At 40.3% G+C, this 23,889-nt stretch overlaps 1 protein-coding gene across 1 annotated transcript in view; it reads right to left on the minus strand.

The window, feature by feature from the left end:
* The window catches only part of Crb1 (crumbs 1, cell polarity complex component), a 241,606-nt gene that overhangs the window by 34,424 nt on the left and 183,293 nt on the right, over positions 1–23,889 (minus strand). The window contains exons 6-11 of the mRNA XM_026779634.1: positions 21,231–22,187; positions 16,377–16,924; positions 14,374–14,539; positions 10,410–11,316; positions 8,130–8,258; positions 4,590–4,716 (exon numbers count right to left, since the gene is read on the minus strand). Of these exons, the coding sequence (XP_026635435.1) occupies positions 4,590–4,716; positions 8,130–8,258; positions 10,410–11,316; positions 14,374–14,539; positions 16,377–16,924; positions 21,231–22,187 (2,834 nt within the window). The remainder of the gene's footprint in view (positions 1–4,589; positions 4,717–8,129; positions 8,259–10,409; positions 11,317–14,373; positions 14,540–16,376; positions 16,925–21,230; positions 22,188–23,889) is intronic.

Raw genomic sequence — 23,889 nt, forward strand, 5'->3', positions numbered from 1 at the left:
GAGATGGGTTGATCGGGATATCAGAATTAGCCAGTAAGGGCTAGAGCTAAAGGGCCAAGCGGTGATTAAATGAACACAGTGTCCGTGTAATTATTTCGGGGCATAAGCTAGCCGGGCAGGCGGCCGGGGTGGCAGGACACAGCCCACAGCTCCAATTACTACAGTACTCCCTCTACATTATTATATTTTTGCTTTTTTACATAAAGAAGAGTTGGATTTTATGGTTGCTAAAATCCCTTTAAATGCTTTAATACATTGTGTTACTATAGTAACTTAAAACCCAGGAGAAGCAGCATCTTGGCAGATATCAGACATGTATCATACAGTGGACTGAGCCATATAAAATGATCCTGTAATATATTTATAATATGATATGTATTTCAATAAAGGTTGAATGAGCATTAACTTAATCTTTCAACAGGAACTCTCCTGCAATTTACAACGAAATATCTTTCTAACAGCATTATTTTATCGAATGATTTAAAAAAGAAAAAGAGAAAGAACATCCAAACAAACTTTCCCAATGGCTCTATCCTTTCCTGGCCGCATGTTCTGGTTCTACCACTCTGGCCTGAAAATGAAAGATTGTGAGGTAATGCAGACCTCCTGCGTGTGTATGAAGCTTAACTGTTTTTTTCTGAATAAAAGTGCCTTAGAGGTCTAAATGGCACAGAGCTGAAGGGTTTTGATTTCAAAGAACCAGCTCAATAAATCAGTGCACCTAAAAATACATTCTTAAGGAGATTCTGCATTGTCAAACATTTCCTCACTATTGCATGATCCAGTGTTAATGATCTGAAATTCACACATGTATCTTTCTCGATCCTACATTTTTTCTTAAGTGCCAGGTGATTTAGGTCAGCTATTCGGCCTGGCAATCTACACATTCCCTCAAGCTTTAGTTGAGTAAAAATTTCTGTTTTCATTCAACCCCATCATTCTGCTATTGTAAGTAACACACAACACAAACTTAACAGATTTTTGAGGTGTAGCCACATTAATTATGCTGAATTGGTTTATGGTCAGTGCTTATAAACCTGCCAGATCTTTGCAGCTCCTCCCAGTCAGTGCACAGTTTTCTTGACAAGACTCCTGGCACTGTTACTCACATTTTATTTGGAGGTTTCTAGAGAGGGAGTTCACTTTGGTGCAAATCAATTTATAACATTGCTGAAGAACTCTAATGTTGACTCATTTTTGCTTATGCTGATTTGAAATCTTTCTATAAATGATGCCCCTATGTATTATTTCTTTTCTCTGCTTTGATATACAACAAACTTACTCCAATGGTAACCACTGGGAGCTGTGAAGTCGTGTTTGTAACAAGCTTTCTTGTAGGACTATCTGTAGATTGCCAATCTCCAAACATCAACACAGAGACTGATTATTAATTATGAAAGTTTAGCCTTAGGCTTGTCCCACTAGCTCTTAAAACTTAAATTAACCTGATTGTAATAATCTACATTTTGAAATGTGGCTTTTAACCTTTCATTCTGTATGTCTCACTTCCTCTGTATCTTGTTAGTGTCTCTGCCTTTCTGCTTCCCAGAGTCCTCTCTGTTCCTGGAAGTCCTGCCTAACCACTTCCTGCCTCACTATTGACCCAGGATTACCATATCATAAATATTCAAAATCATTTATTGAGTAGGTAGAAAGGTTATGAAGTGCAAGAAAACAATATGTATTGGAATTGACATTAACAGTTGAAACAGAATTCCTCTGTAAATTATTAAATTCAAATTGTATGTAGTACTACTTCCAGAAGAGCTTTAATTTTGAAGTATTAAAACGACTTCTATGTCAGTGATTTTCCAACAAAATTTAGTGAACAATTGGAATGGAAAAGACTTTTATTGATGCCGTATTGAAAAAGTGTAGTTGAGAAAAAAACGATGTAGTTAAAAATGGCTTTTCACAGTCCTGACCCAGATTTCTGAACCAAAACTACTTGAATTTATTTTTCTCTTTACAATCAAAACATGGCATTTCTCTAAGTTCCTGTTTTCTCTACTTCTCTTTTCTTCATTGGAAAGAGGTAGTTAAGTCCACTACCCGCTTATACATTCACAAAGGAGGAAGATGGTCAACGCCCATCACAATCTAGTGGGGCACATGTTAAAGATGAAACATCAGAAAAATGAAATGAATTTCTATTCAAGTAAATACAATCTGTCATGGAAATATGATCCACAAGAACATGTGTGAATATGTGAATAACCAAATGTCTGAATTTTTGTTCCTTAGGTGAGATGATTCTTCCTTATGACCAGGTAAAACTAAGACCAACTTATGTAAGTCAACTAACTGTAAGAACCAGCGACGGTGTAGTCAGAAACAATGTAAGGCAACTGTAAGAACCAGTGAGGGTGTAGGCAGAAACAATGTAAGTCAACTGTAAGAACCAGTGAGGTTTTACTGTGTTCTAGAATCCCTTGCTGATAGGGAGAGTCCATGGAACCTAGCCCTTGGTATCATGGTGTTTACTTGCAATGACATGTATGCGGAAGAGTAATAAAGAGATGAGTATTCGTATGTGTTCCTGGTGTGTCTCTGTGTACGCGTTTCTTTGTGTCTGTGTTTGTGCATATGTCTGTGAGTGTCTCTGCTTGTGTGTCTGTGTGCCTGTGTGAGTATGTCTACTTGTGGATCTCTTGCTATGTAACCCACAGTCCAAGCCAACAAAGACATGTGCCACCAGAAATCACAAATCACATGCAGAAGAAAAGACTTTATTTTTTTCTGTGAAAATGTGTGAAATCATAAGTCACAAAAACGTAGTGAACTACAGAGAAATAAGGATAATAGAGAGAATTTAGTAAAAAGCTATCAAATAATAAGACAGTTAGAAAATAGAACAATTGACAATCACAATGACAATGGAAGCATTAGAACTGTACAGAGAAAGACATTGTGGATAAATACTCCTTACCTATATTCTCTAAGGGAGAGGTCACATTCCGAATGGTCTGTAAGCACACAGTTGAAGATATGTGTAGGGGAGTGAACGTGAATTCTACATAAGGTCTCTGACTATAATCTACCGAATACTTATTGTGGCTACTTAGGAATGCAAATGCTTTTTGGAAAAGTTTGCCTAACTTCCTGGTCACAAAATCTCACTTTGCAGGGGGCTGTCTGAAGCAGAGTTACGGACACAGAGACTTAGCCATGAGGAAAATGATGAGAATAAATAAAAGACTTCAACTTTTCTACTAGTTTGAGACGATTGCCACAGGGTGAGGGCCGCTACCTTATAGCTAGTGAACAATGGAACAAGAATGTAGTTTCTTTACTTTCCGAGGGCATTATCTTGTTATTTTCCTGTGCATTAAGATTCACCTCGGGCCGGGCGGTGGTGGCGGACGCCTGTAATCCCAGCACTCAGGAGGCAGAGGCAGGCGGATCTCTGTGAGTTCGAGACCAGCCTGGTCTACAGAGCTAGTTCCAGGACAGGCTCCAAAGCCACAGAGAAACCCTGTCTCGAAAAACCAAAAAAAAAAAAAAAAAAAAGATTCACCTTGGTATTTTCACAGCCAAAGAACTTCCTTAAAGCAATCATGACATGACTCAGTGAACACTGATAGTATCAAGAGGAAAAGTCCCCCAAATGCTTTCAAACCAAGGCACATTGGCAGAAGGGCATTCTGCGGGCCACTGCTATTTCAGTGGTGTCATGAGTTTCTTCACTGGGTCAAAGTAATTCCCCCTCAACGAGCATTAATAACATCTCCTTTGGAATGATGCTCCTCCAAAGATGTTTAACATAAATAATCGACCAGGGAAAACATGATGGAAAAGTCAAAACCCCCACAAATGTATCAGCATCTAACAGAAAGTTTTCAATTATAACGGAAAGGGAAAATTTCAAGAGAAGGAAATAGAGAAAAGTCTATCTGACCCGATCTTAGTGAAGGATAATGTGACCATTTCCTCCACATTATTGGGGGAAAAAATCCTCCCCTCTTCTTCATGTAGAAAAGAACTGGCCACAGTTCATTAGAATAGCTCTGCATAAAAACACGCATGACTATAAAAATGTTCATAGATATTTTCAAATTTTCATGTTACGTATAACCGATGAGAGGGAAGAGAACACACCAAATTAGAATGAGGTAAACTGTAGCCAGGAAAATAGGGACATGCAAAAGTGAAGTGTAGAGAGAAGGTTTTCTAATTTCAATAAAGCCATTCAACAGAGACATGTTTAGTATGACAGGGCCTTAGGACTCAGTACACTGGATAATGAGGTATGTCTGGCTATATTAAGAGCACACTTTTCATTTTAAAAATGAATAGGAAAATATTTTATAAAAACCTAGAATGCCTGCGGTGTGCTTTAAAAAGGCTTAAATGCAGTTTCATCCTCAAGATGGATTCTAGTCCCTCACTTCCCGGAGACCTACACTGAGATGGCATTTCCTGTGAGTCAGTGTTTTAACCCCCCGGGGATGCTTGCGTACACGCTAATAATTTTCCTGAGCACCCCACTCTACGACTGGCTCATCGTTCAAGCGCAGAACGAGGTAGGACAGGAGCTGAAAGAGGTTTTGCCACAGTAAGAGGGACACATAAAAGGAAAGGCCGCTTACATCCAGCTCGCAGCGCTCACCGGCGAAGGCCACATCACAGACGCACTGGAATCTGTTGAGCAAGTCCCTGCACAGGCCTCCGTGGAGACAGGGAGCAGAAGCACACTCATCTATGTCCTCTTCACACCTTGAAAATGAGTGGAGAAGCAGAAGCCCAGGGCTGGGTGAATAAGTGAGCTGTGAGGTGGAGCAAATGGTTTGTCTCTCTTCCTAGCATGACGGAGTGGTCACCAATTCTACCCAATTACACACACCAGGTACTTTTAAAGATTCCTTAAGAACCCATTAATATATTATGAATTTTGTGGACACAGATGGACAGACATGGGTGCACACATTGAATAAATTTAAATAAAATGCCTGCAAATATTTAGAAGCCCTGTTTGTCCCTTAAGGGCGCTATTGAGTTTGCCACCTTATAATTGTTGATTTTATTAGGAGGACACTGGCAGGGTGATTTTGCCAACCTGGAATCTACAGAGCACAAGGAGCCCTGATAGTGAACGTTTTATCTCTGCCTTAGGATAGACTGGGTTAATTCTGGGAGATACTGAATTACTTTCCTTTGAAACGACACTTTTTTTTTAACCTGAGCAAAAGTAAGAAACCTGTTAATAAACTGTGTTCTAGTAGTAACACGGAATTCAGTGTTCTAGTAACAGCTTTCCAATAAGACTTTTCCCAAAGAAGTAGCGTCCATGCTAAAGTACGTGAGTACTGGGACACTGCCTGCCTCCTTTTCTAAGGGCATTTTGTTTTTGATTTTTTTCTAAACTGACACACGAACACAAAAACGACACGCACTTGTGGGGTAAATTGTGTGTATATGTGTGTGTGTGTGTGTGTGTGATATTGGATACTTGGTATGCATTGTTGTAATGTTCAAATTAGGTTCAATAATTCAAACAGCACAATCCTTCAACTGACACTTTCAAATCAGCTCTTCTAGGTTTTTGGAATATTATTATATATAGTGAACAAGTCCTTGCTCTGGACACCCATGGATTGATACGGTAGTTCTGCCTATCCTGTGCCAAATGCTCTGCTAAGGCCTGGGGGTAGAGCAGTGGTGATGGCATTTGTACTACTTTAGGAAACTAGTGAAATTGTAGCCCCAGGGTCCCTGCGGAAAAGCTTATGATGTAAACTGTTTTTAATCTCCACATCCCCCAAAGTAGAACTTCCATGTGTGCCCCAGACTTCTCACCAGGCTCAAAGGCAAGGGCTGAGGTGGAGGAGCTGTGAGATCCCTGGTGTGAGGGAAACGGCAATTCATTCCAAGGAAAACAGCTCCTTACTCCAGCAGGATACCGAGCATAGCTGAGACCCTATTTGCCTTTTATGGTCCTGGCTTCTGGGCTGGAAGAGGCTTCTCTGATTAGATCCCAGCCAGACTTGACAACTCTCAGGAGCTTGCCAAGCACTCTGTGTCCTGGGTGGCCAGTGCTCACACCATCCATCATCTGGACCCGATGAAATGACACTATGAAGCTGGAGGCTTAAGCAGGCGGATAGCTTCTTCATGTCCTCGGCTGTGTGGAAGTCTTGCTGCCCTAGGCCCTGGGGGACCCATCTGAACATTCCCAGTTCTTTCTACCACTCTTTCATTTCCTTACTTATTTCTGTTTTGAGCAAAAGAGTTGATGTTTTCACATGCATGACAAACGCCAGTGAAGCTATTATTAGAAAATAATATACTGAATGTAGTGCCTCACCCCCCAAATCCCAACAATGGGGGAAGACAGGCAGAAGGATGACAGCAAGTTTAAGATGAGCCTGCTCTATGTAGCAAGTTCTAGACAAACCAGAGCTAAAATGAGACCCCATCCCCCGCAAAAAAACAAAGCAAAACAAACAAAGAAGATGATAACTAATATATGAAAAGTCAAAGAAAAGTCATTCTGTGCTCCTGAATTAACTAATAATGCTCAATGTTTTGGAGGAATCAGAATATATTAAACACACATTCACTGTTTGAAAGCATTTTTCATTAGTAAGGCTTAGTTGGATGAAAGTCCTCCCAGGAAAGGAACGAAAATTAGTGATCCTTTCCCCATCTTAATCATTTAAATGACAAGTATGAATTTGAAAATTGATAGGTATCAGAGGAGATAGAAATATTAACAGCAACAAATTCAAGGTATTGGATGAACGCTACTCATGGTGCTGTTAGTGGGGCTAATATTAAGCCAGAAAGCAACCAGCATTTAAATAAAGCAAAGGCTTATCTACATTTGGGACAAAGATATGTTTATAATATGCTGAAGATTGGAAGCAGAGGTCAACCGAATGCTGACTTAATAGCTGACGTCATAGAGCGACAGACTGGAAAAGGGACGTGACTTCTCTACTTCCTTTCACACACATATATGGATCTTGGTTGTATCTTATTCTAGTCTACAGAAGATGGAGGAGCACATTTTATATTTTGTTTAAATTGTGCTGAGCAAACACTTACTCAAGAAATCATGGCAGCGTTCCCAAGAGAAGTCCACGCTTGGATGGCAGCTCAACTTCATTGTTGTGTACATTTATTTCAGCATCAATCAATGTCACTCACACATAGACACACACACACACACACACACACACACAATGAAAACAACAAAACCTTGCTTACAGAGCTCAAAGAAGTGGGGATAATATTGTAAGGTAAGTGGATTAGTCTTAAAAAACTAGGGGCTATGTTTTATCTGCGTACATAATACCTGTGCCCATAGACTCCTGGTTTGTAATCTGTCTGAGGGATGGATATCTCTTTGGAGACCTTTTGTTTTTGTTTGGATTTGGTTTTTATTTTGGTGTTGTTGTTTGTCTTTTGGGACAGGGTTTCTCTGTGCAACAGCCCTAGCTGGAACTAGCTCTTGTAAACCAGGCTGGCCTTCAACTCACAGAGATCCGCCTGCCTCTGTCTCCTGAGTGCTGGGATTAAAGGTGTGTGCCACCACCACCCCTGGCTCTTTGGAGATCTAATCAAAGCAGGGAGAATGTTCTCTCTTCCCCTTGCCCACACTCCAACCAGTCAAATGCATACACAACTTGGCTTGCATCCAAGCTGGTCACAGTCCGATTCCAATGGTGGACCCTAAGTGAAGAGTTGAAGGATTCTCTGTGGAAGGAATAGTTCCCTGGAAGGGTACATACACTTTAGAGTGTTGTTTATCATATGAGGCATCTTTTAGGTGTGTTTTATTTTACCTTAAAAATAACCATATTTTGGAATCATATGTTAGAGTTAGTCAGGGGAGGGGAGGACTCCAGGAATCCAGAAGGTACTTATAGGAAAGAATAATAAAACATTATATATATTAAAAAATCATATTTTCCTATTTGAAGTCTCGGCTGGTAAAATATTCTATACTTTGACCTACACTGTCATTTTTCTTCTTTTCTGTTGCTTAATTTCTGTCTGGACCTATATTTCAACAAAGATTTTCCTGTGGGAACTGAAATGAAAAATTGGAAGAGCAAATGAACTCTGCGCAATCCCACTGTTCCTTAGCGCAGAACTCCTGCCCATGAAGTTCTAGTGTGACTCACCCCTCTCCAGTGAAACCTGGCCGGCACACACATTTCCAGTCCTCCCGGACCTGAGTGCAGTTGCCTCCGTTGTAGCAAGTGAGATTTGTCTCCTCGTTCCCACAGACTGCCGAGGGTAATCGGCTCTGTCTAGAGAAATAAAAGGAACGGCCACAGCTGTTCATCTCATTCATTTCATTCAAGAAAAACATTTTTTTGGAAAGTTCATATATGTAGTCAGTGTTAGGCTAATTAAGTCCCAAGGCTGGAGGAACAATAAATGCTCACTCGTGCTGCTGCATTGTACAAACACCAGGTTCTCCAGCAAAAAAGCCCCTGCTGGAGGCTTCTGCAACCAACATGGCCATCCATCTTCGGTTCTCCACCGCAGTTCCTGCAGGAGATAAGATCTATGGCCTGGGGTGGCAGTAAATTTAGGGCTAGCTCACATAGCTAGATCTGCAGCTGCTTTTCTAATAAATCAACGGAGGCCACAGGAAAATTGCATCTCTACAAAGGCCAGGGAAGCAAGGAGAATACGCCGGTGCTCAGGCACTCATGCGATGTCTCCGTTGGCGTTCAGAGCTGAACTACAGTTGCCCTGCCAAGACTTGCTTGCTCCCGCCCTCATAATTCATAGCTTTGCATAGTGCAAGCCAAGTGCTGTCCAGGAGGTTTGTGTATAGTATTCAGTGTAACTGCGTGTGAGTTCAGCGTGCGAGTCCCTGTACGGCAGCAAGGCTGAATGGGCTGAAGAATCCGCATAAAAGGAACAACAGCTTGTTAAAAGCTAAGAAGATACTGCTAGACAAAAAAAAAAAAAATCCTTACTTAGGCTTGAAAGCTGATTTTTAAACAGATTTTAGGAGTGTTGCTCAGGTCCTTTGGCCTTATGAGTGTGTGTGTGTACGCATGAGTGCGTATGTGTGCGTGCGTGTGTGGTATGCATGTGTGTGCATATGTGTTTGTGTGTGTGCATGTGTGTCTGTGCATGCATGCATGTGTGTGCGCATGTGTGTGTGTGTGTGTGTGTGTGTGTGTGTGTGTGTGTGATAGAGAATAATTATCTGGGAAGTAACTGGAAAGAAACTTCACTTTTGTTCTGCCATGTACTGCAGCTAACACAGAGAAACCAGCTGCAAGATGATATAAGGGCGTGTCTTTTCAAAAGAGCTAATTAATTCTACTTCAAAAAGAAAATATCATAAGGACGTTTCAAAAGTGTCAAGGATGTCAATAGCTCTAACAGAGGTCATTAGCAATGCAAACCTCCAGTTTTATACACACCTTAGCTTAATAAACAGCTTCTGAAGAGTTCATCAGAAGGGACTCTTGAGAACTTTATTCTTTACACTTGACTTTGATGAATCAGACAAGAAAAAAAATTCAGAGAACTTGTTAGGAGGGCATACATGTTTTCTTATCCATGGTCACTGTGTAAGACTCCTAATTTTGATCTCAAATTTCTCTTGCTTTTAACCAGGTCTGCTATTTATTGGCAAATGAATCTGTTGACTCACAGAAAACAGCACCTATTGAATAACCCAAGCACTTCTCACTGTTCCTTGCCATCAACAGCGCTGAACAATAATAGGTGTTGTGAAGATAACACAACTTTTTATAGGCATGGCTGCCTGTAATGTCTGCCATGAGAGTCTGCCTCTGAATTCAAGTGATGTCTACAGGCTGCTCCACTCCAGCTAATCTCGCCCAGTTCCTGGAATATATTATTGGTTAATAACAACTCTCTCACCTCCGTACAATGACTCAATTATTTCATAAATGGAAGGCAGTGTAAGTTGTATACTAATAATAACACCCAAGCAATGTGACTTAGAAGGAAAAACTTATTTTTTTAAATTTCTGCATAGCATAAAATTGAAGTGATCATGAGAACAATCAACTACTATTGCAATTTGAAAAAAAGGGGGAGACTTTTCAAATGGGTGACTTGAATGAATATGCTCTCAGCAGCATGCTAGGCATTATGGAAAGGCCACAGAACATCTGACTACGTGTTAGTGTATGCCCTAAATTTCCTTTACTAAGCTGTATTTTATAAATCTTAAGTTATACAATATAAACATTGTGTTTACTATCTGGTTAAAAGGCTGCTATTCATAGTTGTGGAATATTTCACAATATAATCACATTTTTACATGATCAATTGTGACAGAGGTGCTCAAAGCCAGCCTTGTTTAGCACATGTAGACATTTAAAGGGGAGATATTTCTGGCCTGACAAGGAAAATTCAGAGCAGAGCTCCCAAAACACTGAGCTCCGCATAGACTTTGTGCTCACCTGCAAAATCTGCCCGTAAAATTTCCAAGACAGAGACAAGAATAGCCATGAGTTCCGCTGACACACGTGGCCCCGTTTGCACACTGATGACTCTCACAATTGTCCATGTCCACCTCACAGTTCACACCAGTGTAGCCAGGCTCACACCTGCAGTGGTAGGCTGCAACTCCATCAGAGCAGTTGCCATGGATACAGGGATTAGAAAAGCATTCATTGATGTTGATTTCACAGTGTGTCCCTGACCATCCCAAGAGACAGGAGCACCGATAGGAGCTGTAGCTGTCTTCACAGTTTCCTCCATGCAAACAGGGGCTGGAGTGGCAGGCATTTAATGGCAAGCAGCCGGTAAGGACCACATTTGTAGAGACTTTGAGAAACTGCTCTTCCTGGGGCTTATTAATGAAACCGTGAAGATTTTCAAAGTAAGAGAGATATATGCCTCCAATGTCTATTGTGCTCAGACAGCCCTGCAGGCCTTCTGTATTGTCAATAGCTTGGCCACCCACATAGATGTCTGTACTGTCCTTCAAAAAGTTCAGGCTTCCAGTAGCAATTGCACTGGTGACATGAGGTGTTTGGTTGTCCACCTCCATTTGCCATCGGGAGGTCTGGGCCAGGGGGTCGATCATGAAAAACTTCACTTGGTGCCACGTGCCATCATTCACCACCTGCACACTCATCAGACGTAGCAGATGAAAACTGTTGCTACTCTGCAATTGAAATAATAATCTGGAGTCTTGAATGCTAATATTAAGAAACTCAGGCTCTTTTTCCGCATGCAATATCATTGCATTTGTATCACGTGTTCTGAAGCCAAATGTGATGTTGGTGAGTTCTCTGGAAATGTTCCTGTTGCTTCGGAACAGTGTTTCTCGTCTCAAGCCACTGAAAACAGCATTTGCAATACCTAGAGCGGGAAGAGGAGAAACTGTTACCTTCATTCTTTGTATTTCTCCTCACATTGCGGATGTCTATATGACTGACACATAAGGTGTTGTGCTTGTTGCTATCTAACTGTGGCCGTTTTAGATGTTTTCTGTCATTGCTTTACAAGAGAAGAACTGCAGATTCACTGAAGGTGAGTAGTTTGGTCATTAAAGTATAAAGCTAGGGTGTCAAACCCGCCAATGAGAATACGAAAACTCAACTCATACCATTTTTTTTTATTTAAAATCTTCTGGAATGTCAATCATCATTTCATTTTCATGTAAATACACAGACATCACAAATTTAGTTTTGGTGACACACTAGTTAGTTAACAATAGACCCTGACTTCTGATTAAGTTCACCCACATGCAGTTAGCAGAAACATTCACAATGATGGATTGAGTTATGCTGCAAAAAAACCCAAACAAAACAAAACAAAAAAAAACCTCCAGTTACATGGCCAGGTATCAACTTGCTACCTATAGCCAAGTAACTTCATGTGGTTGGGGAAACAATAGCACTTTGTATTCATGTATTACACCGAAGACAGCACTTGTGAATATCTTACTGCATTTCTCTATTTGAGTTGCTACAGCATGATTAATTCACAGTTTGTTCTAGCTCTTAAAATATCTGGCCCTATGTGTGTTTATAGTCTCCTATACACACCCTTGAGGCAAAAGAAGACACAGAAGTGCTTCAGCTTTCTACCAATCCTGTCAGCCTAATTAATCATGTCTGGGCCAGCCCTCTTTTCAGCATTACAATGGACACTCTGTCCATATTCCTTTCAGAGATCAGGCTTTCAAGTCCCATGCAGGGTACTGTTCATTTTTGCTATTTTTAGTCATTTTTCTGTGTGCACCCAAAATTTTACCCCTGCACTAACATTTCCCTTCCCTTTTTGCCATTTTCTCCCATGAAAGTAAAATCTGCTATGATTGCTGAAAATTTAAAGCAGGGACCCACAGGACCCATAGCGCCGCTACCCTGACCACCCTCTTATTTCTTCATTCCTGTTACCATAAAAACTTAGTACTTTGTATACGCCTTCAACTTTCTCATCTCCCGTTTTCTCTACTGTTGTCCCTGTCACGTCACTGAAATTGCTCTTGGCAAGGTCCCAATGACTTCTGCCGTTTCAGTCCAGTGATCAATTTCCTGTTCTCCCTTTCCAGTAGCAGCGACCTGAAAACACATTTGGGACCTTTCTTGCCATGCTCTATTCCAGCCAGCATCATTGGTCCTACAAAAGATGGCTTCTTAGTTTCCCTACATCTGTGGTAGCTGCAGAGGACTCTAAAAACCTCTTCTTAGTTCAGGACGGAAGTTCTAAACTCCACCCTCCAAGCCTGTGTGCTCTGACCCTTGTTTAACAACTTCTAGTTCATAACATTCTCTTCTTCACTCATGTGACACAGTCACAAAATGAAGGAGCTTGTCCCAACCCAGGCCCTCTGCATTCTCTGTAACTTAAACCTGGAGTGTTCTTTCTCCAACTGCCCCATGCTCAGTACCTCCTCAGTGTTGTGGTCTGCTGGAATGTCACCTTCCCCCGCTACCCAAGTTAAAATAGGTCTTCCTCGTCTCATCCTTCTAATCTATTCCTGATTTACTTCATAACTCCTGTTGCTGTTTGAAACTGGCTTTTATTTGTTTCTTAACTCTGCTCTAGTGCAAGAGCTAGCTGTATGGGACCAGGTATTCTTGCTATAGAAGTATTTACTCATGCATTCCCTGAGACTGGTGCCTGGCCTTCAGTAAATGTCTACATAGCATTAGTAAGTGAATGATCTCGGGAGTAACATCACCTTTTACTTTGGAAAGTGCGACAATGATCAAAAAATCACATCAGGAGGAAAACTTGAATAATTCAAGTGTTATAATTTGAATATAGGGTTTGGCTAGATTTAAAAGATATCTCATTTAATTTCCCTGTTAATTTATTTATTATTTTCCTTACCATATTTGGGGAAGGAATTTGGGAGGGAAGGAACATAAACAAACATCATGTATTTTTAAACCAATGTTTAAACAACCAATCTCGTTATCTCTTTGCTGTCTATCACATTTTGTAAATCTATTTAGCAAGTCTGCTGGAGAAGGTGAAACCACCTCTTGTGATCTAGGGAAAATGCTTGGTACACTTTTAGATCTCGCCTTTTCTTTGGAGAGCTTTGCTTCAATAAATAATGCTTCTAACTAGAGAGAGTTTTAAAATTTCAAATCTTATTTGAACATTTATTGCATATGACCAGGAGATCAAGCAAACTCAGGGTAAACTATGAGCCTTATTCAGACTGCTTTACTAGGTTCCATCTTCCGAATGTACTTTTCTGTTGCTGTGGGAGACCATAAGACTTTAGAGCATACCTGTAAAAGCACAATTTTTGAATAACAAGAAGGGATTTAAATTTCATTTGAACACAGAGCATTGTCTATATCTGGACTGTAAATTATTTGACCTAAGGGAGAAGGCAATGCATAAACCATAGTACTTAGTTCAGAGTCATGACTGTGATCTTTAAATTGGAGAACCAGTCAGAAGGGGGGGGGTGGGTGGACCAGTTACTATAAACAGTGAGCCTGTACCTAATGCATACACCATACACATAAGGCATACACCAAAAGACACGTGGGTTCTCCCTGTTTAGATGTGAGGAAGCTTTCGGTTTTGATGGCCATGTGCATAATCAAGGAACCACAGTGTGGCAGATGCACGGATTTGCTGCGTATTCCCGGTATCGAGAAAACAAAGGCAGGTATCACTTGCTTAGTTCTTCACAAATTAGATTGAAATAATCAAAGAGCTGGGTTTGTTGCTGCAATGGTCCATTTTTCTCGCTTAGAAACTCGGGCCAGCATGAATCACAGAGATCATCCCGGTCATGATATTGGTCACTTCTGGCTTTGTAAACTTCTCACACATGTTTCTCTAAGTTGTCTAAGCCTGAATTCTTTTTTTCACTGTCTCTGGCTTGGACAATTGAAATGGACCAAGTAAATTGGATGGACGGCAGCTGTGAATGCTACCTACATTCAAACCCTTGAGGAACCAGCTGGCACTGTGCACCGGGGGGACATGGGTTGAGTTGACACCACTGAACTTCCTCGCAGGCTTTCCCCGCCGTGTGTGTAGGGCAGGAACAGGAGAAGTCATCCCACAGGGAATAGCAGACACCTCCATTATGGCAGGGGTTGGACTGAGAGAAAAAGAAAATCAAAGGGATAAAAAGCAATGGCAATGAAATATGGAAATGTTAAAGGTGAGATCATCAGTTGCTTTAAAATGCCAATGCCCCTACGGCTTTGCATTTTAGACATTTTGCACATTGTTAATAACGTTGAATAAAGCCCACAACTACCATTTCCAATTGCTTACTAAAAGAGCAGAGGAAAGAGCAATAGACAGAGGTGGGGGAGAGATAAAAGATAAAACAACAGAAAGACAGAGAAGAGATAACAAACTGATCTGTGGCACAAGGAGGATTATTGAAATATAATGATGTTCTCCATAACTTATGAGTTACTAGGCCCTTTGCACACACTTATTATCACTGCTTATGAAGATTATTATACCTGGATGCCTCTAGTTGCCCAAGATCGTATAACCAGGTGAAGTAGTGAGAACTGGTCCTCAATCCTGTAGGTCCCCGTTAACATCTCCCTCCCCATTAGTCTTGCCTCTGCATCTGCAACAGTCTTATCTCCCTTCTCAAAACCATTCAGAGAGGAGTCAAAACACAAACATGTTTAAAGTAATTGTTTACCTCTTGCCCTGCGTTTATCCAAGATCTTTCATTTAATGGCTTTGCTTAGTTGCTTATCCTCCTGTCTTTCTTTACACTTCTAGAGATAGAACACAGTCCTTAATCTTGCTAAGCATGTACTCTACCACTGAGCGATCCCCCAGAATATTACATAATTTTATAAACCTTAATTTCTTCATCTGTAAATATAAATGAGATAACAATGTTTCTTTCATATAGACGTCTTTCAATATAACCAAGCTGATTAATTCATATGAAATCATTTCAATTATGAGAAAAGTATTACTATAAGAGCATTATGGGGGTTCATTCATGTATATTTAAAATTGAATCTTGTACACTGTAATTTTTGGGGTTCATGGATGCTCGAGTTATGTCGGTGTGGTTCCTTCTTTTCCTCCAAAAGGTCATGAAAAACTAAACATCTCACATATGTAAAATTATTTAGAAGACATGAAAAATGTTTGAAGGAAAGCACTGGCTCTGAGAAATTATATATCAAAGGATTTTAAAACCAGCTGCCAAGGGGAAACTGAGACTTTGTTATTAATTAATGGAAGAAGCTGGGCAGTGTCATTAAATTTAGTGGGGTTGGGGCTGGAGAGATGGCTCAGTGGTTAAGAGCATTGCCTGCTCTTCCAAAGGTCCTGAGTTTAATTCCCAGCAACCACATGGTGGCTCACAACCATCTGTAAAGAGGTCTGGCGCCCTCTTCTGGCCTTCAGGCATACAGACAGAATATTGTATACATAATAAATAAATAAATAAATAAATATTTTAAAAAAATAAATAAATTTAGTGGGGTCTTCTAAAAAGAATTGGTTTAGCTAAGCCTAAGAATTTGTCGCTTAAAATACTATTATTCTCAGGGAAGTTGATCGTTTGGGGAGAGGGAGAAGCATATGGCTGGAGTTGTGTTGGCTATAACATATTCATGATGTCAATAAAGATCAATGTCACAATTTAATGGTTTGTTGTAATTCTACCAATCATCCTGGAGATATGTAAATGAAAAATATTCCATGACTGGTGGGTGATCAGCATTTTATTCACATATAAAATGGTGCCGTGAAGTGTGGCCATATCCCTGAAATCCCCACCTACATTTGGGAATTTGAAGAAGGAAAGCTGTGACCTCAAGCCCTTCCTGAAGTACATAGTGAGTTTTCTGTCTAAAAACCAAGAACAAAAGCAGAATGATTACAATAAATTATTTAATAAATATAATTTTAGTATGCACTATGTGTATAGCCAATATGAATGACCCTACCTTACAGTTATTGTCTCCAGGACAGCCTTGAGTTACATTGACAAGAACTGGATCACGATATCCGTTGTTTGTTGAATTGGGGAAGAATTCCAGGTTTTGGTTGTTTAATCTTATATCTTGAATGCAGCCTTTGAAGAAGCCACCATATACTTCAGTCTTTTGCCTGTCAGGTATGCCACCAATGAAAATGACGTCTCCTTTTTGAATTGTCCATGCAGGAACAGAAATGAATCCTAGGTTTTGTGAAGACTGATACAGTTCAATTTCATTTGGTTTGATTTTCAAGGATATTAAGTGGGCATTTCCGTCACTAAGAAAAAATGTCAGTACTAACTTGGGAAGGCCTGGAGTCTGCAGTACTAGGCTGCCATGTTCTAGCCAGACACTCACATACTGGTAAGAACTGTTTCCCAAAGCTAGAAGGAAGCCAGATGGTTGACGTGTTCTCACAAACATGGAGAGGCTGAAGTTATGTCCATAATTATCATCAAGATTGAAGATGGCATATCCAGGGGAGTCATCCTGGCCAAATCTGCCTGCTACATACTCTTCAGTGTCAAAATAGGCAAAGAGAAAGAAAGAAAAAAAATCTTTACATTTAAATATAAAAAGGGATAGGAGACCAAACTGTCAGAGGCATACACAACCAGACACTTTCTCAAGTTCCGGACAGGCTACAATACAATAGGATGGCAAGGTCGCCTCATTTTGTGAGCTTCTAAGTCTGTACTAAAAATCACACATTTTGGGTTATCATAGAGGCCCATCAGTTACAAAGGAAAAAAATAAAGTTTCTGCAATGATCAACTAAAAAGGATTCCCATCACCTCTCTAAAATCCAATCAATGAAACATTAGACACCGCTGAGCTTCATCTGGGTAAGAGAAAGATGTGGGTGTGAGCATGTCATACACCTCCACGCTACACTGCTCAGGTGATTGCTGCTGAAGCAGACGTGTCATGAAGCTGAACTGCTTTGTATAAAGACAAAGATCAACAATAAGATTAGCAAGCTCAGTTTGGGAAAGTCACCCCAGGTAGTAAGAGACAAGGCAGTTGAGATCTTAGAAGGGCATAACTAACTGAGGTCAAGTATGAAAAGGTCTGAGAGTTGACTATTGAATTTGCAATGCAGAAATTATTGCTGAGCTTGACAACAGTGCTGTCATAAAGATTTTGCTGCTTTGGGTTTTCATATCTCAGTTGTAACCAGGAAAAAAAAAGATTCTATCATGGTTAGATATCATCACAAATTGAGGTTTGTGCGAAAGTAAGACATAATTTCCTTTAGCTGAACCATAGTGAATCTTGCTTAGACAACCATCTGTGTTTGAAGACCTTCTGCATAAAAGGCTACATTTTCAGAACTCTGACTTGATTCCTATAGGAACGCTGCATTGTGAATCTGCATTTGGACACCACCTGCTTCAGGCAACTACAGGTAGCTTTCAAAGGTACTGTCAGATAAAATAACCTCTTTGAAGAGGTTAACATCTCTGAACACACTGTGGCACTTTTGTATAGGATAAAATGCTTAATAAGAAAATTGGGCTCTTGAAGCCCTGGAGTTTTGAGGATAGGCACAAAAATCCCTCAAGCTCAGGGGGCCGGGCTCCTGCTGGCCATCCTAGGATGCCTGCAGCATCACTTTGTGGGTCAGAATAAAAGACAGGATGCAGAAATGGGTTTCTTTTTTTCCTTAGAAACTTGACTCTCCAGTAATCCTATTCTTCAGAAATCACACGCAGGTAGTCAGAGTGTGTGATGTGCTACAGGATTTTAGAAATACCGTAAGCCACAGAGGAAGGACTTGACTATGGGCATGGAAGATGTGATGCTAATACATCCTGCTAACATGTTCTAAAGATGTATGGATGAAAAAAAATGATTTGACAAATTTTAATGATTGATGACTGTAGGATGAAATTTAATGAGTAAAGAGGAAGCATTTGTATTTAAATGTGACTCATCAGTTTAGGGTGGAAAAAAGAGGACTCCGTAGCCTCACAAATGACAATGACTGACAAAAGACAATGTGTAAACAATGTGCCACACAGTTAATACGATGCTAATATGGCCAATGATGGCATATTATATAGAAATATGAAAGTTATGGACCATGACGCTGTGTCACCAAGCACATTTAGAAAGAAGCAAAGGAATAGCAAAAAGAGTAAGCAGCTGATGAAGTCTCAACGCCATGTCACTTAGAGGCACTAGAGGAAAGTACTATGTGTTGGATGATGGGAGTGGTTGCTGGGTATGAAATAGTTTTCTTCAAATATTTGGGAATCTCCAAGAAGAGATGATAATCCTTAAGTGAGAACACCTCCCCCCCCCACACATGAAAACTGTGTGAGAAAATGTAAGCTTTGGGTAAATCACAGCCCAGATAAATGGAAAGAAATACCTGCTTGAAAACTTAGGGTGAGATGGAATGGTGAATCCTGTGTTCCTAAAGCAGAGTCAAAGCAGAGGTTTGCATAAGAAATTCAACTACTGAATGAAGCCCTGTCAAACCTAAAAGAGGAAGGTAGATAGCTACATATTGCTTTTTAAAAATAGATACTTCCAAATAATAAAGCAAGAGGTGTGTGATACACTCCTACAGAACAACATCTCAGAATCCCTGTTCTGACACATAACACAATAAATATGATGTTAACACTTCTGGCAGGTCAGGACCCCATGCAAACCCTCTCAAAACTCCCTAGTGGGCCATACATGATTTTTGAGATCAGCTTCAAGATATTGTCAATCTTTCCACCTTGTGTGTTACCTAGAGAAGCAAACCCTCTACCCAGCCTGTCTTCTTCTTTCATTGTATTTGCCAGTGGTAAACATTGTTCCAAAATCATTATTTGAAGAGTGGAGAGGTGGCTCATATGGTTAAGAACACTTGCTGCCCTTGTAGAGGACCCATGTTTGGTACCCAGTACCCACATCAGGCAGTTCAAAATCGTCTTTAACTCCTGTTGCAGGGAATCTTCAGACCTCAACAGGCCCCTGCACTAATGTGGTACCTATAAGTACACACCCAGACCCACACACATACACAGAAAATAAAACAGTAAAATAAATCTTTAAAATTCATTATTTGGGTGGCTCGCTCTCCAGATTTTTAGTGCGTCTCATATAGCAGATAGACTCTAAGTTCTCATTGTGCTCTTAAGCATTTTTGTGTGTCTGTGTGAAAGAAATAAAATACAGAAAATGTTCCCTCATAGATTCTAGCAAATAAAAAATATTTTAACTTCATGGTTCAGATATGATATGAAAAATATACTTCCCTTTAAACATTTCTCAAAAACTTCCAGAAAGAATTGGTTTTGTGAAATTCCTGCGCTATAATCTTTTGATGCCAAACACAGGGTTAAACAGTTTCAAATAGTACGCAAATAGAGGGTATAATCACATTCAGTGTGAGTAAAGGGCTATAATCAGACTCTGGCAAACATGGAGAGTGTAGCCAAATCAGGAATTTGCTTTTAAAAGTTCATTATTTTTCAAGTTAGAATGAAAAGATAAAGAAAACCAGAACCTACTGGATTGGCATCTCTCGAGTCTGTTCCCTAGGACAGTCAGCGTGCCCACGGTCAGCGTTAACCTCACGGGTCACCGCATCTGGAAGCCAGTCAAAATGAGCCCGCATCTGTTTGTTATTTTGTATATGTAGTAAAAATATTGCCTTGGGTCAATTAGATTTTTCTTCAAAAAGTGGACCATTTCCTTGGCATAATTTCACCTTTTCTCCTTGAAAAAGACTCACAAAACAACTTGCCACGCCGTTTAAAATATTACGTAGAGCATCACATGCCATGCCTCATTGCCCAACAGCTCCGTGATTGTAATGAATATTGCGGTGAGGGGCAAACCCGCGAAGGGTTTCTAATAACTCTTAGCCATTGAACATGGAGTAGGGGATAGGCTACGGCTGGTTTTCATTTGACTTCATATAACACAGAGAAGACCATTTACCAGATGCTGTCCTACTTGGACTTATTCTGAAATGTTAGAGTAAATTGCAGCCGAACTTCAAAGTGGTCTGTTAGGGCTCCCCCTCAAACCTCTCAATGCATGATGATGATGATGATAATAATAATAATAAAAGTGAGCAGATATGTATTGACTGCTATCCGTGGCAGTCTTTGGAGTGGTGCTGGAAGTAAAGGATTTGAAATACGCTTCAAACTGATATGCTAGAGGAATCGCGTCGATTTGTATATACTAACTCCTGGATTTTACTGATAATACATTTCATGCCTTCTTTCCGTCTCTCCTGAAGACGTCTACCTGCTCTGTACAGTAAGACTTTGGAAGAGGCACTGTTGAATAGAACTGAAGGTTTGTCAATCAGAAGAATGATTCTTAAAGAATACAAATTGCACAGAGAGGAAGCAAGGAAATGGATGTTCACCGAGACGCTGCCAAGCACGGGATACAGTACTACTATGTGGCTCTAATATTTTGTGTCTCAAGCTCCCATTTCTCCAGAAAGATCACATCTTATTCAAATAAGATTTCCCATACATTTGTGATATACAACAAATGGCAACGCTCTGAGGTCATTTTACCAACTAGATGAAATGCCATTTCAATAGGAGCTATTAGCTTATTGTAAATTATTATTACTATTGTTACTATTTTACTTTTCAGCCCAAGTAAAGCTTAGCTGTCCCCAGAAACCTCCTAATTATTACATGTCACTAGTGTCTCCTTTTGTCTCTTAGTGAGCAAGCATCGGCATAGGTCCTGAGGGCTCCTTATGTTTCGTAACAAGATGTCACTGCCTGGGCGTTTCTGAGCTGGTTCTGTTCTGAGGCACAGTGCTCCAGGGCACCCCGACCCTCTCACCTCTCAGGCAGTGGGAGCCTGCATAGGGCCTGTCACATTCACACCGATAACCCTGCCACAAGTTGATGCAGCGTCCTCTGTTTTGACAAGGTTGACGTTCACACCAGTCCTTCCTCATGCAGCCTGCTTCGACGTTCAGTGACAAGCTAGACGAAATGTTCTCCAGAGTAATGTGATTCAAATCAAATTTAATATCTTGGAGACAGCCTACAAAGGAAGGTGTGGATGGCGTATTATAGATGTTAAGCACAGACACACTGTTGCTGGATGCTTCCACAGGTAAGCCCCCCAAAAAAACGTTCTGAAAAGCACATAGTGATTGATGATTCTCTACTGGAAAAGAAGTCTTAGTGGTGCATTGCCCCTTGCAGGAGCTTCCAGTCAGGGCTAGGATTATAGTTTCTGTAAATGTTACTTCTACCAAATGCCATTCTCCATCACTAGTGTTGTGGGAAATATGTAGAAGCACCTTTGTCTGGTTCTGGACTTGGATTGATAAGTGAACACAGCCATTTAACAACTCCAGCTTCATAGACATATCTGTGTTGCCTCGGTAAAGAAGAAGTGAGTTTGGTTGAACAGTCTGAAACCGCAAGGATATGTTACATTCCGGCTGTATGGTTGCGTGTGAGCCACTTGTGAGCCACAGGAAACTGTTGCTCTCAAAAGAAAGTGTGGTGTCAGCTTCACACAGTGGCCCCGCATAGCCAGGAGGACACTGGCAGGTGAATCCATGCTGGTCATTTTCAAAGTGAGGGATGCATTTTCCGTTGTTGAGACACTGGTGATGATGGCAGCCTAGGAGAACTTCCGAACAGTCTTCTCCTCCATAAAATGTCCTAGAAAGATCATCAAAGGGGCAATGGCAGGTGTAATTCCCAGGCAGATTCTCACAAGTACCACCATTTTGGCAAGGGTTTGGCAGACATTCATCCATGTCTTCTTCACAGTGGATTCCTGTTCAATAATAATCAATAAGTTAAATGTATACACACTCACATAGACACATATAATCAAATCATTAATAAATAGGTCAAATTATTCACACTCACATAGACACATCAAATCATTAATGGAAGTTTCGTATACATTTTGTATATAATCAAGAAGTTCAGATCAAGTTCAGGGTTATAACTGTGATAGAGTAAAATATAATTCTTGAGGAAAACTAAAAATCTGTTTTATGATTCTACCCATGCTGTGAAAAGAGCAGTCACGACAGACTAGAGTTCTTCTAGAAATAGAACATTTGTCAGTTTCAGCAGTCACGTTACCATTGTCAACATACATATGGCACCAGCATGAAAGCAAAACGAAGAGAGGGAAGCTCTGGCTTTGGCAATGATCCTAGATTTAAAAATGTTTAATTCCTGGATGTTTTTTTCAGTTCCTGTTTATCCTGTTAGTTTCCTCTCCTCGATGTGGAAATAAGGATTGCTTTTTCTCTTGTTGTACCATCCTATAACCCCTAGAACCAAAGTTTGCCAGACATCTTTGATAATGAATTTCCTCAGGCAGATGAAAGGGCCCATTCTTCTTCCTGCGTTCTTATATAAAGCAAGACATCTATTCTACAACAAGTTCCCGCTGATAATTTTTATTTCACTTTCATGAAATCTTGTTCTTGACTTCAAGAAAAATAGAACACTATCCATAAAAGAATTATTAGATCTATTTTAATCAAGCTAACAAGAATAGGACATCATGCTTATCAGTTTTTGTCAATGTGGCACAAGCTAGGGTCACATGGAAAGAAGGAATTGCATTTGAGGAATTGCCTCCATCAGAATGGCCTGTAGGCAAGTCTCTGGGGGCGTTTTCTTGGTTAACAGTTCATGCAGGAGGGCCCAGTACAATGTAAGTTGTACCATTCCTTGGCAGGTGCTCCTGGGTGCTATAAGAAAGCAGGCTGAGCAAGCCATGAAGAGCAAGTCAGCAAGCAGCTTTTTCCCCAGGGCCTCTGCTTGGGTTCCTGCTTTGAGCTCCTGCTCTGACTTCCCTCAATGAGGGACAATGATCTATAAGTCAAAATAAACCTTTTTCTCCCTGACTTTGCTTTTAGTGAGTATTTTATCTCTGTTGCAGACATCAAGCTAGGACAGACCATTTTTAGGAGTGGCTGTAAATACAAATGAGCAAAACCAAACTGATGCACGTAGAACACCGTATGATTCTCCCCAGTACCTTCACCCACACTGGGTTTCTGTTCACAATCATCTGCAGTTTGCTAGGTGCATGTTCTTAGCTCGTTTTGCAGAAGAAGTTGACTTTTAGCAAGCCCAATGTCTAAGTTCTAAAATATTTCTACAGCCTGACCCCAAATCATGCTTTTAAATTCAGTCTGAAACTGTCTTAACTGCTAATTGTATGTTTCTAGACATTCTGGGTACTAATAAGTATATGTTATTTTCCCAGTTAGGCTTATACTTTATATATATATATATATATATATATATATGTGTGTGTGTGTGTGTGTGTGTGTGTGTGTGTGTGTGTGTATATATACTTTATAATATATATTAATATATTGAATAAATATATTTCGTAATATATTAACATTATGAAAATAAAACAGAGAAAAAGTCTTCTTTTGGCAATGACCCTAGATACAAATGTGGGCTTGTTCCTTAGGTACTGTCCTCCCTGTGGTTTTACTTTC

The sequence above is a fragment of the Microtus ochrogaster genome, chromosome 6, assembly GCF_000317375.1.
Source record: "Microtus ochrogaster isolate Prairie Vole_2 chromosome 6, MicOch1.0, whole genome shotgun sequence".
Classification (NCBI taxonomy): Eukaryota; Metazoa; Chordata; class Mammalia; order Rodentia; family Cricetidae; genus Microtus; species Microtus ochrogaster.